This window comes from Callospermophilus lateralis, chromosome 3, assembly GCF_048772815.1.
Source record: "Callospermophilus lateralis isolate mCalLat2 chromosome 3, mCalLat2.hap1, whole genome shotgun sequence".
Taxonomy (NCBI): domain Eukaryota; kingdom Metazoa; phylum Chordata; class Mammalia; order Rodentia; family Sciuridae; genus Callospermophilus; species Callospermophilus lateralis.
The window spans coordinates 10,221,841-10,239,361 of record NC_135307.1 but is presented as its reverse complement, the minus strand read 5'-3'; the positions used below and the strand labels follow the sequence as shown (position 1 = coordinate 10,239,361).

General features: G+C 34.5%; 1 protein-coding gene across 4 annotated transcripts in view; it reads left to right on the top strand.

Annotated features, from left to right (window-relative positions):
* The window catches only part of Papola (poly(A) polymerase alpha), a 63,189-nt gene extending 48,879 nt beyond the window's left edge, over positions 1 to 14,310 (top strand). The window contains exons 17-22 of one of the 4 annotated variants that reach the window (XM_076849681.2): positions 720 to 862; positions 3,291 to 3,388; positions 3,626 to 3,846; positions 8,164 to 8,226; positions 9,923 to 9,997; positions 12,109 to 14,310. In XM_076849681.2, the coding sequence (XP_076705796.1) occupies positions 720 to 862; positions 3,291 to 3,388; positions 3,626 to 3,846; positions 8,164 to 8,226; positions 9,923 to 9,997; positions 12,109 to 12,204 (696 nt within the window). In that variant the 3' untranslated portion in view covers positions 12,205 to 14,310. Of the gene's footprint in view, positions 1 to 719; positions 863 to 3,287; positions 3,389 to 3,625; positions 3,847 to 8,163; positions 8,227 to 9,922; positions 9,998 to 12,108 lie in introns of all 4 variants that reach the window. The other 3 variants (XM_076849680.2, XM_076849684.2, XM_076849682.2) reach the window with 3 other exon arrangements.
* Positions 14,311 to 17,521: the final 3,211 nt, after the last annotated feature.

Here is a 17,521-nt window from a genome sequence, read left to right as displayed (position 1 = left end):
AAAAAAAAATGAAGGTATTGTGTCCATCTAAAACTAAATATTTTATATCTATATATACCTATAGATATATTTTATTTTATATACATATAAACACATACATATACACACAGTTTTTTAAAATTAATTATTTTAACCCACCCTCTTTAGCCAGCCTGGCATTTGCCTGTAACTTTGGCTATCCTGGAGGTTGAGGTGGTATGATCGAATAGTTAAAGGCCAACCTGGGCACCTTAGTGAGATCCTATATCAAAATAAAATAGAAGGACTAGGGGTAGCACCCTTGCTTGTCCTCAATTAAATCTCCAGTACTGCAAAGAAAAGAAAAAGAAAATCACTTTAAATCCACTAGCCAGATAGTCGTTGCTAATATCATATTTATTAAGACATTTTTGCCTCATATGTGTTTCCTCATATTTATAGTCCCCTGATTCAAAAATTGATGTATTTTCATATTATAGTGGTTTACGTTGCATTAGGTCTTAGTATACATGCTTAATGTAGCATTCCTTTCTCCTCTTTTTTCACATGGAACTATAGTTCAATCAAGGCATATATAAGTTCCATATCTTTGCCTTTTATATTCGGCACGACACTTAAGAGTTCTACAGACTTAGCTGCTTTATGCTTTTTAGTAGAAAGTATGTCAGTTAAGAGTTTTCATGTTTCAAAGATCTGGGTGAAATAAAGATATATTTAATTAAATATTTTGTTGATTGCAGCATTCAACAGAAGGTGTCAAATTATCAGCTCTGAATGACAGCAGCCTTGACTTGTCTATGGACAGTGATAACAGCATGTCTGTGCCTTCACCTACTAGTGCTATGAAGACCAGTCCATTGAACAGTTCTGGCAGCTCTCAGGGGTAAGGAAACAAGGGAAGTAGAAGTGGAAAGATTAGCTGTTTGCTGAACACATTAAAATGTATTCTCTTGTGGCATTAAAGTAATCTGTTAATGTTTAGTCCCTAATTTTTAAAAAATAGCAATTTAACTCCCTAGTTCTGAGACAGTTAGTTTTTAGTTTTGACCTAGTGTATATTTGTATTTCATTTTTGGAACTGGTATGTCTTTGATTTATGAATGAATATTAGCACCTTCATCCTTCTAGATTTATATATTTAGACAGCTACTAATAGAGGATGTTATATGGTATGCTAAGGAGAATAGACAAAAGGGATACTACCTTTCTATCCTAGAGCTGCTTATTTGGAACAGGTGAGCTTATCTGTGAATACATTTGTGAACTTGTGAAGAGGGTAAAGGTCCAGCATAGGGTGATTTCAGATAGAAAAACCTTTTTAAGAGGCTACTTCTTTTAAAAAGGTTAAAATATTTTGAAAGTTGAACATATCTATGGTAGTGAAAATTAGAACACAGTAAAGCCATATTTATGTTTAATAAGTTGATAAACTTGAAACCTTAAAAGTTGGAGTGTCAGTTAATATGCAGTCAATGGTGGAGGTGCAGTTTGGGGAAGATTTCTGAAAATGTGAAATAGAAAATGCCTATGCACAGATGAGTTCATGGTGTTTTTTTCATTTTGACTTGGTAGGAATGTTTTTTAAAGCCTAAGCTAATCATATATAATCCGAAGACTTCAACCCTGAACATGTCTTACAAATTTTGGAGTTATAAAACAAATTTCATTTTGTTAGAGCATTAACTTTCACACTTATATTATTTTATTTTATTTTATTTTTTTTTTGGTGAGGGGTGAAGAAGCAAATATTTAAAATAAGAATCTTGTGTAATTTGAGTTTAGTGCAAGTATATGAATTCACAAATTCGGTCTTGCAGTTTAGTTTCTTAAAGTAATATTCCTTCCGAAAGTAAAAATTTATTTTTGGTAGGTAATACTGGGGATTGAACTTCAGGACTTTTGAACATCCTAGGTAACACTCCCCAGGTCTGAAAATAAAATTTTTAGTCATTTAATATCCCCTTCAGGGCTCTATTTTCAGTCCTTTATCTCTCTGGAAGTGAGATAACAGCATGTCTGTGCCTTCACCTACTAGTGCTGTTAATTCCATTTACTTACATATCCTCATAAACACCAAAAGTTTTTTGTTTCTTCAGTGCTGTGAATCAAACCCAAGGCCTTGGGAATGCTAGGCAAGTGTTCTACTGCTGAACTACATCCCCCAGCCCTTCCAAGTTTTATTTTGAGACAGGGTCTTGCTAAATTGCCTAAGCTCTCCTGAGCTTGGGATCCTCCTGCCTCAGCCTCCAGAGTATCAGTGGGATTATAGGTGTGTGCCATCACACGCCACTGTAAGCTCGATAGCTTAAAAAAGTGGACTGCTCTATAGTTCCATGTAAATACCAGAAACCCCTCCCCAAAAAAGTGCTCCAAGTGTTGCCCACCTTGTCTTCATGGCTCCATAATTCCTCAGCTTCAGGGTGTGAGCTATGGCCGAGGGAGAGTAGGTAACCAGAGCATTTTTTGCTTTTATTTTTCTTTCAGGAGAGAGTAAACACTTTAGCTTATTTAAATGTCCTTATGATAATTATTAGAGACAGAAAAGTGGATATAGGAGAATAAAGAAGTGGTGAGTTTCCTTTACTTCTAAGAGGTACCGGGGTCCAGAATGTAAAAGAATGGATTGGGCTTTGATAAATAATGAGACAATGAATATAATCTCATTGAATAGGAAAGAAGAGGGGTTATGATAGAAGCAGGTATGTCTCATATTTGTACTTGAAATTTTGGTTAATTCCTTATTGTTGATGCCTTTGGTTGTGAGTTCAGAAATAGGTCATTTGCCAAGACTGGCCTGTGAAAACAGAGGAAACACCAGAGAGAATTTTCAGGAGGTGCAAAGGAGGGTTTAAAATCACTTATTTCTAAAGTAAAATATTAAAATATCCTCTTGTTACTTGAGAGTCTTTGTTGCTAACTTGACCACTGGATGGGCTTTCAGGGTTTTGGGTACCCTTAGATTTTATGTGCGGAAATTTATTTCTGTTTCTCAGACCATTTTCCTGTTCTTTTTTAATAGGACCTGATGCATCCACATCACTTAAGAACAGATCTTTTAGAACTATTTCATCCACTGTGGTAGTTACTATCTTTATGTGGCATTAAATTTAACTAATATTTAATATTAGAGAAATAACATTAAGTATTCAGTTTTCACTAACTGTATTTGAAGGGTAGAATGGCCACATGTTTGTAGTGGCAACAGTGTTAAATAGCATAAATAAAAGAACATTTCTGTTGTTCCACAAAAGTCTGTTGGTCAGTATTGCTTTATAGAATATTTAATATTCAATTTTTTGTTTGTTTAGCAGAAACAGTCCTGCTCCAGCTGTGACAGCAGCATCTGTGACCAACATACAGGCTACTGAAGTTTCTACGCCACAAGTAAATTCCAGTGAAAGCTCAGGGGGTAAGGAGATTGATTTGACAAGTTTGAGAACTTTTACATTATAATTAGTTTTAGTCTTCATTTTAGAAAAATGAGTTTGTTGATTCAGTCATTTGAATTCAGGTTTTAAATGTTGTTTTTTTATTTAGGTAAAGTTATTTATGAAATCAAATTCTGAGAAATAAAAACTTTCCCTGAACTTTATGTTGATGTATAATATTATTTTAATTTATATGTATTCACGTATTTACTGTTTAGGTACATCAAGTGAAAGCATTCCTCAAACTGCCACACAACCAGCCATTTCTCCACCACCAAAGCCTACGGTCTCCAGAGTTGTTTCCTCAACACGTCTGGTAAACCCACCACCTAGACCTTCAGGAAATGCAACAACAAAAATACCTAACCCTATAGTAGGAGTCAAGAGGACATCGTCACCTCATAAAGAAGAGAGTCCCAAGAAAACCAAAACAGAAGAGGTATATCTATCTGTTCTCACACACACACACACACCCCTAAATCCACACACATGCAGACATGTACATGTTAGTTAGCTGTGGCAACACAAGGTTGCCTGTTCTTAAATGCAGTGGAAGAAAATCATTTGTTAGCCAAAAATGAGTTCTGAAGCTTTGAAAAAGCGTTTGGTGTGTCTGTAGGGGTTTAGTGCTACAATTTCTCTTCACCTTTTCCTTCTCATTAGTAAATATCTCTTCTGTATATGCCTGGACTTTGGGGCAGGGGTCGGGGTAAGGAGAGCCCTGTGTTTTGAATTGCATTCAGGGCCTCTTTTCACAAATGACAGGCAAGCCCTCTACCACTGAGCTATAATCCCCAGCCCATGAAACTTTTTAAGCATGTATGTAGTTAGTAACACAGAATTACATGTTATCTTCATTTATTATTCTCTCTTATTTGTACTCATTTCTTCATGGCCTCTTGGGGCAGTTGTATGGAATTTGAACCTTGTGCATGCTTTAGGCTACACCACCAGTCCTCAGGTGCTTCTTATTTAATAATAGAGCAAAGTTGCAAAGTCAGATTAGTTTTTCAGTGTTGAATGATTACTTCCTACAACCTTCAGGAAGCTTTTTAACATCAATTATTTTTTCTATTTTAAAAATAACAACTGTAGCTGGCTTACTTTATTGCATTCTCAAATGTGCGTATTGATTTGGTGATTCTTTGTTGTGCAGGGGCTCTGACTCAAGAAACAGATTCAGGGTTCAACAGGTAAAAGAAGACAGTTAAGACAGTAGACATATTTTATTCAGTGGTGGCCACAGCCATTAGCTGGCTCCCAGCTTCTCCAGTTCTCAGCCAGTTCCATTTTAGGCCCTTTCTAGCCCATTTCCATAGGCTTTTTTAAATATGCAAGACACAGAAGGTATACTACCAACAGCTTACACATGGGTAGGGAGGTACATGTTCAGAAGTTACTGTCTATCCGTGAAATCACAGTGTTTCCGGCCTTGACTAACCACAACATAGCTAGTTCCCAGCCCTGACTACACACTAAAACATTAACAAAGCCTTTTGAAAGTGTCTACCTGGGAGCCTAACTACAGCCATTTGGTGGCCTGCCTCAACAGTCTTTTATTTCCATTTTTAATTTTTTTTTTTTTGCATCCCTGGGGACTAAACCCAGAGGGTTAGTTATGCTAAGCAAGCCCTTTACCACTGAGCTCCACCCATAGCCCCTTCTATTGTAACAAGACAATAGAAGTTGTCTTGGTATAAACAATTTCATCTCTTTTGAGCTACTTTCATCTTTTTATATTAGTGAGGCATTCACCATTGCCCTGGAGATGATAGGATAAAATTATCAATTTCACTGATATATTTATCTATCTCTGTGTGTGTGTGTGTGTGTGTGTGTGTGTGTGTGTGTCACATGTTTTTTTAATTGAAAGGATTTCTTTAGAATGGAAAAAAAGGATCTGGGTTTCTCATGGTTTCCTTTGTGTTTTGATTGGTAGTAGTGAAAATTTAATTGTTTCTAATTGACTCTTGTTTTGAAATAGACATTTCAAGACAAGTGATCAACTAAAAATGAATATTGTGCATTTTGTCACTAGTAAGGCAATGATTAACAATAAAGTTAAATTACTTTTTTGGGGTTTTTTTTTTTAATTCTTTAATACAACACACATCTTGTGTTTTGTTTTTTAATTAGAGATTTAAAAAAATTGTAGTTGCAAATGGACAGAATGCCTTTATTTGTTTATATTTTTTTTAATGTGGTACTGAGGATCAAACCCAGTGCCTCACACATGATAGGCAAGAACTCTGCCATTGAGCTACAGCCCCAGCCCCTTAAGTAGAGATTTTAAGGCCTCTTCCAGATAACTTTGAATGAGAACCATTGAAGGAATCAGGCCTAGGAATCTTATTAGAAGCCTCTCTACCACATGATTGTGTTGTGAAGCAACCTAAGAGGAAAGTTGATGTTGCATTCTTCAGGATTTCATGTACTAGTTTTGTGTAAATTACACATTCTGCCTATTCATGCTGTTTGGAGTTGTCAGAGCATTTCAGAATGCAAGTTTCTTTATACCCTAGTAAAGGGTAAGTGTAACTCTAGACTGAACATTTGGTTTCCTTAATGTTATAAGTGGCACCCAAGGAGCTGTTAGTAAATAAATGTATACCGGCACAATGTTTGTAATTTTGTTAGGACTTCTATTGGTAGAATAATGATCATGTTTCTTGTAAAGTGTAGAGAAGCCGTAGGAATATAAAAATTTTAAATTTAGTATGGAAAATTTAAAATATATATGAAAGTAACGCTCACTTAATATACCTATTACATAGTTACAGTTATAATGAATGCTTAGCCAATCTCTGCACTCTCATTTCTGTTAGACATTTGCATTTCTCCCTGTGTCCTTGAATTATTTAGAAACAAAAGTCTGAAAAGGTATCATTCAATAGAATTTTTTATGTCATGCATTTATAAAAGAATGCATAAACAAAATGAGTCACTCTTCCAAAACTAATAGTTCATTAATATCATCTAATATCTATTTAGTGACTGTTCAATGTCTTTGATCATCTTGATTTTTTTAATAGTCTCTGTTAAATATGGAACTAAATAAAATTCCTGTATTAAAATTATTTGATGTTTTTAAGTTATCCTTTATTTCTTAAAATTTTTTTAAATAGTTTTTTTAGTTGTAGGTGGACACAATACCTTTATTGTGGGGCTGAGGATCGAACCCAGTGCCTCTTATATCCTAGGCAAGTACTCTACAACTGAGCTATAACACCAGCCCCTTAAGTTAGCCTTTAAAATACAGATTCTCCCTTTCTTTTCCCCCATGTAATATTTTTGTTACATAATTTTCTTAGGATTTTGCTTATAGTATCTCCACGGAGTTGATTAACAAATATAGAATTTTAAGGTAAAGAAATATTTCATAAGCTTATTGCATTTCCTAGCAGAGGAACTTGAGACTAATTGGCTTTTCCAGATATAAAGCTAATTTTAGTCAGAGGCAGGATTAGAATTGAGCCCAAAATCTCATGGTGCTGCAGTTGAAGAAGTATCATATCCTGAAGTTTTTTCAGTACATAGAAATGATAATGTAAAGTAAAATTAGAAGAAAAGTTTGCTGTTTCTTCTGGATTGTATGGGTAAATTAGGCTGCTATATTATAAAAACTTCTTTTGTCGGGGGACATTTCAAACACGTACAAAAGTATAATGAGCTTTATTATTTGCATCACCTATCTTCAGCATTCAACTCCCAGCCAGCCTTTTTGGTATGTGGGTACTATCTCACTCCCATCTCCATTGTTTTGAAGCAAACTCTAGGCATATTGTTTCAGCCTGAAATATTTCAGTGTGTATCTAAAAATTAAATACTTCAAAAAACATACTACAGTACATTTATCACTAATGTAATTTTATAGTGTCACATATTCAGTGTTCATGTTTGCAGAGATTGTGACATAAATCTGTATTTTTAAAATTATTTGCAGAACGCAACTGATGTTTTAATTAAAATTAGTGGGGTTTTTTTGTATTAAATCTCTTTTCATCTATAATTTAGCCTTTCGTTTCTATGTCTTTTTTTAAAAGCTGTGATGTAAAATTAGGGGCTGTAGTTGTGGCTCAGTGGTAGAGCGCTTGCCTAGCATGCGTGAGACACTGGGTTTGATCCTCGGCACCACATGAAAATAAATACAAAGTTATTGTGTCCATCTACAACTAAAAAATATTTAAAAAAATAAAATTTTCTGTTCAGTAAACACAACTGAGAAAATACTCTCAATACAGTTTTTAAGACTCAAGGACGGCATGTTGATTTTAAACTTTGCATTCTTTGTGATGTTAATCGTCCTTTCAAGGAAAGCTGAAGAGGAAAGTTGATGTGGTATTCTTCAGGATTTCATAAACGCTTTTCCGTGATCACACATGTGTGAGTTTCCTCCAGCTGGAAGGACAGTACTCCAACTTCTTAAACTTGTTTGATTAACTAGCTTTTTCTTTCCTTACAAAAAATATTTTAGAAACTTAGTGGTTTGGGGAATGTCCTTTAGATGGTGGTTATCTGCAAACCAGTTTTCCTCATGCTTTTAAAAAATTTTAGTGTTTACTACTGAAGCCACATTAAATTAATTAATCTCAAAGAATCCTTTTCATAGAGAGTCCTCAATCTATTTTAAGGCTATAGCTGATCTTATAGGTTGATTATTTTATAGTTTTGGAAAAATAACAAATTGAAGAATTGATTGGCAAATAATCTAAATTTTTTTCATTTTAGAGAATAAAGCTTTTTTTTTTAAAAACAGGATGAAACAAGCGAAGATGCTAACTGTCTTGCTTTGAGTGGACATGATAAAACAGAAACAAAGGTATATTAATTTAGCCTTTAGAATACATACACAATTAAGAGTACAGAAGATGTGATAGAAATGTCTGTAGAATAATGTATTATATTTTGTGCTAGTTTTTTTTTCCAGTATTGTTTTTAGTGAAGTATTTGTTCCTTTTTAATGTTAATTAATGCCTAAAACTGAAGGGAATTTAGTGGTGAGTGAGACATGCAGGCAGATGTAAGTAATTATATTATTAAAGAAAATTAAAGTAATTGAGGGCTGGGGGCGAAGGGTCAAGAGGAGTAAGGTACTGATTTTGGACCCCAGAGATAGTAAAAGGCTTCATGGAAGAATTTGAAATGGTCCTTGGGTGATGTATAGGATTTGGGGCTGTCTTCCATTAGTAGGCCATCTCACTATTGGTTTAAGAGTGTAGTACAGAGGACTTGTTTTTGACAGAAGATTTTGGCTAGAACCTGGGGTACATGAGACTTTGATGAAGTAGGTAGGGTGGAGAGTTTGTTTTTTTTTCCAAACATTAAAGACTTGGAATGTTATTTCTTCAGAAGTTGAAAAATTCTGAAGGCTATTAATGTTATTCCCTTTTGTTATAGAAAAATTAGAAAGTTTCCTCCTTTCCCCCAATTCCCATTCAGATTCCCATGATCGATATTTTAACAAGTGTTCTTTTGGCATCTTTCTAGATTTTGCATGTGCCCTCATGTAAGCATATACCAATGCCTTTTGCTTTCTAATTTTAATTCACTTTGTAAATCAAGAAAACATATTCATGTCATTATGTTACTAAAAATCTAAAAAATCAAAAAATGACTGCATGGAAGGCTATTTATTGCCTTATTTTATTCAACTAGTTTCCTGTCATTAGCACTTGTTTCCATTAAAAAAAAAAGTTGAACTTTCTTGCTGTAGCATTGACTAAAACTAAATAAATACCTGCCACCTATTCCCATTTATTTTGGATAAACTTGTGTAAAATTTATTATTATGGCAAATAGTATGTTTTGATTTTAACTCTGAATACACATTGCCAAATTGTGCCCAGAAAGGCTGCGTGTTCTCCATTGTTACTCTTACATCCTATTTGCCTTTCTCAGATTCTTGGGAGAAAACTGATATTTCATGGTTTTATATTTTCATGCCTGTTTTTTTTTTTTTTTAATTTAAGTTTATTTTCATTTATATGTGCACACATGTAGTGTTTTCTTTTGTGCACTGCTTTGAAGAAGTATCGAATGGTTTGCCTTGCCTTACAGTAGAATCAGTTCTCATTCAAAGACGTATTTTCTACTTTTAATTAAAGATGTGGAACAATTTAATAATAATGAATTTTTTAATTTATTTTTTGCACATAGCTAAGAGCTTTCTTTGGGTTTATATTCTGTTAATTATTGCCTGGGCAACATTTCTTAATAGGCCACTGTCTTCAATTATTGCTTGGTTAAAATTGTCCAGGTTGAAGCTATTTGAAGTCAGGAGATACTTTAACCATGCCTCAGAAGATTTAAGTAGGCAAATAGAAATTTATGAACATTTGAAATGGTGAAATAACCTATAACAAGACTTAATAAATGATTTTATAATATAGTCACATCTCTCTCTTGATCCCTCCTGTTTTCCAGTTTGTCTTCTTTATTAGCTACCAAACCCAGTTATGTTCTTTTATTCTTTGTTAAGTCTCTTTTCCCCCCTCCCCATCCTCTTTGTCTCACAGGAACAACTTGATACAGAGACAAGTACAACTCAATCAGAAACTATTCAGACAGCGGCTTCTCTATTGGCCTCTCAGGTACTAAGTGCGACAAGCAAGGAGAATTTTGTTCATGTTCTTAAGATTAGTTGGTATATTGATTTAAAGTGGGCATTCATATTAGACTATTAAAATTATCTTTGTGAAAATAATTACTTGCAAGTCTGTGGGTGTATTTATTGTAGTTTAAAGACAGGGCACTGGATGTGATGGAATGGAGCTTTTGTGCTGCCAGAATAACTAGCTGGGCACAGTGGCATGCACCTGTAGTCCTAGCTTCTCAGGAGGCTGACGTGGGAGAATAGCTTGAGCCCTCAGGTTGAGACCAGCCTGGGCAACAGAACAAGAGGTAGATCCCATCTCATTTGGGTGGGGGTAGGGGGGAGATACTATAGCTCTGTCTCTTACAAATCACTTAAATCCTCACTTGTCATATTCATAGGTTTGTGTAAAGGTCAAAGAGTGAAATTTAAGCCAGAAAAGAACTAAAAAACAAACAAAAAAATTTTTTTGGAGGACTAATAATTTTAAAATGTGTTTCTGTGTTCAGTACTAATTTTCAATTACTTGATATTTAATCTGTTTTTCTTTAGAATTATTTTTTCAATTGTACTATTAATTTTCCTTGTGACAGTTCCTAATGTACGTAGGCATCTGGGGTCTTTTTTCATTGATTTGCAAACCTTCATTTTGCTTGGGAAATAACTATTCTCTTGAATTCCTTGAAATTGAATCAATCCCAGATAGGTCAAACTCTGACACAAAGTTAATATTTCTTTAAGTAGATACTAAACTGAATAACTTCTACAAGGTAACAGGACAGCTGCTGCCGAGGGATGTTGCTGTACTGATACATGATGATGCTTTGCTCTGTGGTTCAGTTGTTCTAAAAGTACATTTAAAAATGTACTTTTATAGGATGTTAATTTCCAGAGTCTTTAAAGACACATATACTACATATTATGTTTAGTTTTGAAATTTTATTGTTATCTAAAAACTTTTGGGAGAGGTAAATAAAAACAGTCTGAGAAATGTATACTTAATATTGATACATAGACTTGTTTATCAAGCTTAAACTATACATTGATTGTGATTACATGCCTTTTGGTTTGCTGTGATATTTTCTCTGGAAATATTTTCATAGTTTGTCTTATTGAGTTCATTTCTATAGAATTAGGAGCCATTTTAAAATATTATTCTGAGTAGAATTTTTTTTCTAGTGAAAAAATTTATAAAGCTATTAAAAGAAAAAGCATTTAAAAAATGAATGATGTTGACTTTAAAAAAGAAACACATTCTTCTATTTTTTGATATTAGGGATATACTTATTTCTGGGGAGGTGGTGATATCTAACCAATGAGTCTTTTTTATTCTTTTGAGGTAAATCTTGAAATATTTACAGATAAATGATAGGATTTCTAAGATTTGCAACTAACAGTGGGAGGATGGTAGATTGGCTTTCTTTGACACTGGATAAGCTGGATAATGAATACATCAGGGTTCATTATGTAGTGCTCTCTACTTTTGTGTATGTTTTAGATTTTTTCAGAATAAAACATTTAATAATTGGTCTATTCTCAAATGTTAAAGGCTTATGATTTAATCTGTTTAAGAAAAGAAATAAGAAAAGACTTCTAAAATTTCAGATAAAGTTTTGCTCATTTGTATGCATTTCATTTTTTAATGTACAGTGTCAGAAAATAGTAAGTTTATGGATGAATGCTGGCTTCTGTGTGTAAGGTGAACTTTAAGTATTCTCCCACATGGGGGTGCTCTAGCACCAGTTAATATACTGCTGTGGGTATTACAAGTAAATGCAGTCTAACATTATCTTATAATTACATAGTAGGTGATTTTTAGAGGAATATGCTTTTAAGAGTTTCATTTGAAATTTACTTGTTTCCTATGTATTGATAAAATTTTTTTAAAAAATATTCTTATTTGAAAATTCCTATGAATATAGAATAATGTGATAATAATAGTTGTGTTTATTTGTATTGCATTTTGACAGCATTTCTGAGCAATACATTTTTAATACTTTCTTATGATAAGGTTCCATCATTTCTTAGGAAGTAAAGCAGTGGAAAGTACATCTCATTGCTAAATTGTAGTACATTGAACGATGATGTGTTCTTTGCTTTCATTCTCAGAAAACATCAAGTACAGACCTTTCTGATATCCCTGCTCTCCCTGCAAATCCTATTCCTGTTATCAAGAATTCAATAAAACTGAGATTGAATCGGTAAAAACAACCTCAGGGGTCCATAAACAATATCTGCCAACTCAACCTGTTGTCTTCAAATGCTAAAAAAGGAGAATGGAGGGTACAAGACTAGACATGACTGAAAATGGATTTAGGTTTTTTTGGTGACCTCCCTTACTGGGCTAATCAGCACTTGATCCGAAGTCCAGGTTAGTATGTGAAGCCAGGAGTACTATTATTATTGTGTTAGCAACAGTTGCATTAACTATTTCCAAAAAAATTACTGCCTTTAAATAAGAAAAGAAAAAAAAAAGAAGAAAACAAAAAACAAACAAAAAAATAACCTCAAGCTATATTTGTATTCATAATTGACATCTAGATTGGGTTTATGTTTGATGCATTGTTTGGAAAATTTGCAATACAAACTGGCATAATTCCTTATTCTGATGATGCACTTTTATGTATTTTTTATTAGAAAGTAGAACTAATTTTAGATTTTTTCAGCTTGATGGATTTTCGTTTTTTCCTGAAGAATTTCCTTTAACATTAATCTTCGCATTGGATATCATTGTGCAGTGTTGTATCATCATACTTCAGAGAAAGAGCAGGAGGACATCCAGTTCAGTCCCTGTGAGGTAGCTGTGACCCTAACAATGAAATGTCAACTCTAGGGCATACATTTGACATTGAAAGAATAATGAGGAAATACTTGGTTTTGATGGGGTTATGATTAAGAAATGATATATTGGTTTTATTTATAGAATTGTTTTGTAGTGCATACAAATCAGCAATCAGCCAATAAATACATTTCTTTGAGCTTACTCTGAAGCTCTGTATTCTTTTGCCTTCAATCTGTTGTCTTCAAAACAAATTTAAAAGCTTCTCAAGCCTTCCCTCTTTTCTATTTTTCCTTTTGCTTGTATGCACAAAGTAGGGCTTAATTCACAAACACCAAAATGCCAGTATTTTCTTAAGCCATGACGTGAAACCAGTGACCCTGTGGCTACATGGCACAGAACACTAATAGGTACCATGGCTAAAACTTTAGGTTGACTAAAAGTAACACCTGTGAAACATGATTTCTATCTTGGATGGCTGTTCGATCTCTAAGAGGAATTTTGTACACTCCACAGAACTCTCCTGTTCCTGTCTATAGTAAATTGATTTTCAATTTTAAACATGTGGGCAAAAAGGCATTTTCTTCAAGATTTTTAACTGATTTTTATTTTTAACTGGTTTATCAAAATTTGTCAGTAAATTTTACATACAGAAACATTTTGAAAATCATTTCTAGAAAGCACTTGACATCTAGTCAGTCAGCCCTGTACTCCTTTTTTATTTTGATTTAGTCTATCAAAAGATTAGAAATTTCCTTTAAAGAATAGTTTCTCATAATTGAGCAGCAGAACATCCATCTTTATGAAGAATGAGGGATGCCGGATGTTGATAAGCTTACGATTTCTTATCTGGACAGAGCAGTCTAACAGATGTTTCTGATGAGCATGTTTCATGAATCCTCCGTCGTGCTTCATCTTATCACATGTGCATTTTTCATGTTAAATCGCAATTACTTAAACTTTTCCCTTGTCCTTCTAAATTAATTTTCCAAAGTTGGAGTGTAGTCTTTGCCCTTAGGCTATGCATTAATTGAGGCTTTCCTTTCACCATGACTTTATAATGTCTAGTAGACAACATTTCCACTTCCCACATCTCTGCTCTGCACAGTCACCTGGCCCTTCCTCCCACCACCTAAGGAAAAAAGATGGTCAACTAACAGGTGAAGTGTACAAGGTGTCTGTGTTTTGTGTAGCTTCAGAGTTAGATTGATATGGCCAGGCACAGATTTAGTCTTGTCATTTTGTTTACACATTGGGGGAAAAAAATTCAGTTTATTAAATGTTTCATGTAACTGCATCCAAGTTTTGCCAGGCTGGAAACTTGGACCTTTTCTGTGTAGTGACTTTTTAATTCTAGTTTTCATAACCTGGAGATCAGACTGTTGCTTTCGCATGATATATGTAGTGTCTCATGACTGGAGTTTGCTTTGTTTTATAGTATCTGTACTCCTTGTATTTTTCAAGAGCTATTTTGTAAACAGATGATGTATTTCTCCATTGAAAACACAATAAAATTAAAAAAAACAGCACAATCCCAAAGTTGGCTGATTTCTTTTGACTCTTTGTTTTTTTATGTCATAATCAGCTATTTGGTGTTTTTTTTTTCCTTTTTCTTTTTCCGTATAATTGATCTTTAGAGGGGAAAGCATGAATGTAGTTACTAATAATTCCCTTTTGGCTGTCCTGTCCTAAAATGGTCACTCTGTAGACACCATACCTCATCTGTGTGTTTATTCTGTGCAGGTGGACAGTGTCCTCTGTGCTGCCTCTTCAGAGCACTTCATCTCTGACATCAGAAGGTGGCACTGTTGTTTTTTCAGTAAATTCAGAATTATAGACTACAGCCAGCCAGGATATGTTTCTTATTTTACTAAATCCAAATCAGATACTGCTTTTCTCAAACCCCCAGTTGCTTGATATTGCAGACGTAACTGATGCATCAGGAGGGAGCTGCCCTGTGTTTGTGATGGCCAGCTCTTGGGTATGGTTGTCTTCAGTGTTTTGATTGAAGAGATCGATCTCTTAATGTAAAATCCATTATTCTAAGGGACACACTGCTGTGTACATTGCATTCTTAACATTCAGATTTCTAATGCTTTCAATATATGTATGACTGCAGTGTGGGATTTTTTTTTTATTAAAGTAAAATTCAATTTTTGGGCTTATTCAGCAAGAGGGAAAACATTGTAAAAATTATCTTTTGCCTCCATTTTGACATTTCTAGAACTAAGCTTGCTATACGTCTTTTGCCTTGATAGAACTAACCATGGGACTGAATGTTATTCTTTCTGAATTTTGTCAGCTTTACTGCCTTTTTGTATTTCATGCATCTTGTTGAATTAGTAAAATGACTATTGAAAGTTGTGTGTTTTGTGACTCTGGGTAAAACTTTGGAATAGTTTTTATTTTTCTAATTAACACTTCTTTTTTTTCTGTACATAAAAAAAATGTTTTAAAGCTCAGTGTAATATTAATTCCAGCAGCATTCAAGATAGCAATAAATGATCAGCAGTTCCATGTAGTACTTGATACATGAATTAATATCCGCAAATTTGTAGACCGAGCCTTGGAAATAGCATTAGTGCACTTTGAAGCATTTAAGTAGGAAGATAAACTGTTTTCTAGAAAGGCGTTGAATAATCCTTTGGATCTTTTGCCCATTTTAAGTCTAATAAAAAATGAAGAATAAGGAAAATTAGTTTAAGGAAAATTAGTTAACTTTTAGCCTGAATTGTATGTTTTGTTTTGTTTTTTAGTTCTCCACATTATTCCTCTTCTGTTAGCTTTTCTTCAAGCCAAAAATCACAAATGGATGCTGAACTTGGTAAATGAAGTATTACGTACGTTCTGTAATAAACATGACCTTCTGTTACCGGAGAGAAGTGGACTGTTTAATTCTGTGTTTCTAATATTTGTAAGATCAATTCATCCTTTCTCTATTTTTACCCATTTAAAAATTTTTGTTACATTCCATATAGCTTTATTGGCACCAGGTAAGGAAGATGGCATAAATGTTTCTGACCCATGTGTTTCAGAAATGACTGTACTTCCTTCTAGAAGTGATTTCACATACTTGGGAAATCATTTCTGCCTCTGCTTTTCTTCCTCAGAGACATGCTTTTGTCTCAGTAAAATTCTGGGAACGTCATAGCAGCTGATGAAACCACAGAAGTATTTTGTTGAAAGGCATGGAATTTTAAAGTTCATTTTTTCTTTACTCATCCCCTCCCAATTCACACGCCTTTGTTGAAAAGGTAGAATTAAGGCCACGCTCAAGTTTAGAAATTCACAAACGGGTGGAAGGTCGTCACTGTAATTATTACCCTTTTTTCTCTGATTATCCTTCCTTACACTTCTTATTTTTATGTAGCTAAAAATCAAAGGATACAGTATTTATGGAGTTTAACCATCCACCATTTAAAAAATTAACTTTCAATATACTCACGGCTGTATTTATCACTTTCCCTCTGATTTGGGTGTCTTTGAATCCCATCTCACCAGTAGGATGAGAAATGTATTCAAATAAAGACAAGTACAGTGTGTGTGTGTGTGCACTTTAATCAAAACACTGGGGGGGGGTGTTGTTTTTGTCTTTGCTTTTGTGGTTTTTTTTTTTTTTTAAACGATTTATTATTTATTTATTTATATTTATTTTTTAGTTTTCGGCGGACACAACATCTTTGTTTGTATGTGGTGCTGAGGATCGAACCCAGGCCGCACACATGCCAGGCTAGCACGCTACCGCTTGAGCCACATCCCCAGCCTGGGTTTTTTTTTGTTGTTGTTGTTGTTTTTTAAGAATTTAACCTTTATTCTATTTATTTGTTTATTTATTTTTTATGTGGTTCTGAGGATTGAACCCAGGGCCTCACCAGTGCTAGGCAAAGCGCTCTACCACTGAGACACAATCCCAGCCCCCAAAACATTGTATATACTGAACAACCTCTGTGCAACCTAGCCTAATGTCTTGTGTGTTTTATTTTTTAGTGGTGAGAATGGATTATGCTAAACCCTGCACACACTTCACTGGTCCCAAAGTTGGCTAGGGAAAGTCCAAGATTGTGCTGGTTTCATTTGTCGACATGGAATGGACAGTGTGTCTAGCAGCCAGAGCTTGCCACTACCACAACGATGGTCCTAGCAATGGACCTTTCCTCCTGAACACAGGTATCCCAGTCCACACAGCCACAGCAAATTGCAGTTCTGGAACAGTGTACATTCAGCATATCAGAGGCCTCAGCACATGTTTTATTTATAGTCATGGAGCAATACTTTTTGTAAGTATCAGGAATTGAATTCAGTTCACCCAGGTTCAATGAGCTATATCCCAGCCCTTTTATTTATTTAGATGTAGATGGACCCAATATTTATGTGATGCTGAGGGTCAAACCCAGTGCCTCACATGTACTAGGCAAGCTCTACCATTGGGCCATAACCCCAGCTCCCCCTTTTTATTGAGACAGGGCCCCCTAAATTGCTGAAGCTGACTTTGAACTTGGCAATCCTCCTGCCTCAGACCCTCAAGTTGCTGGGATTACAGACATGTACCACCCACACCCTGCTTAATAATGTACCCTTGATACATGTCTCTTTTTAAATAGGTTGAAATACAAAAGCAGGGAAAGTATTATGGATAAATCCTGACTTTATGTAACCAACAGTAAAAGTAATGAAGTCTAACCTAGGCCAAGTACCATTCCTCCCAATACTTTGAAGTCTCCATAATATGCCTGGTTTTAATTT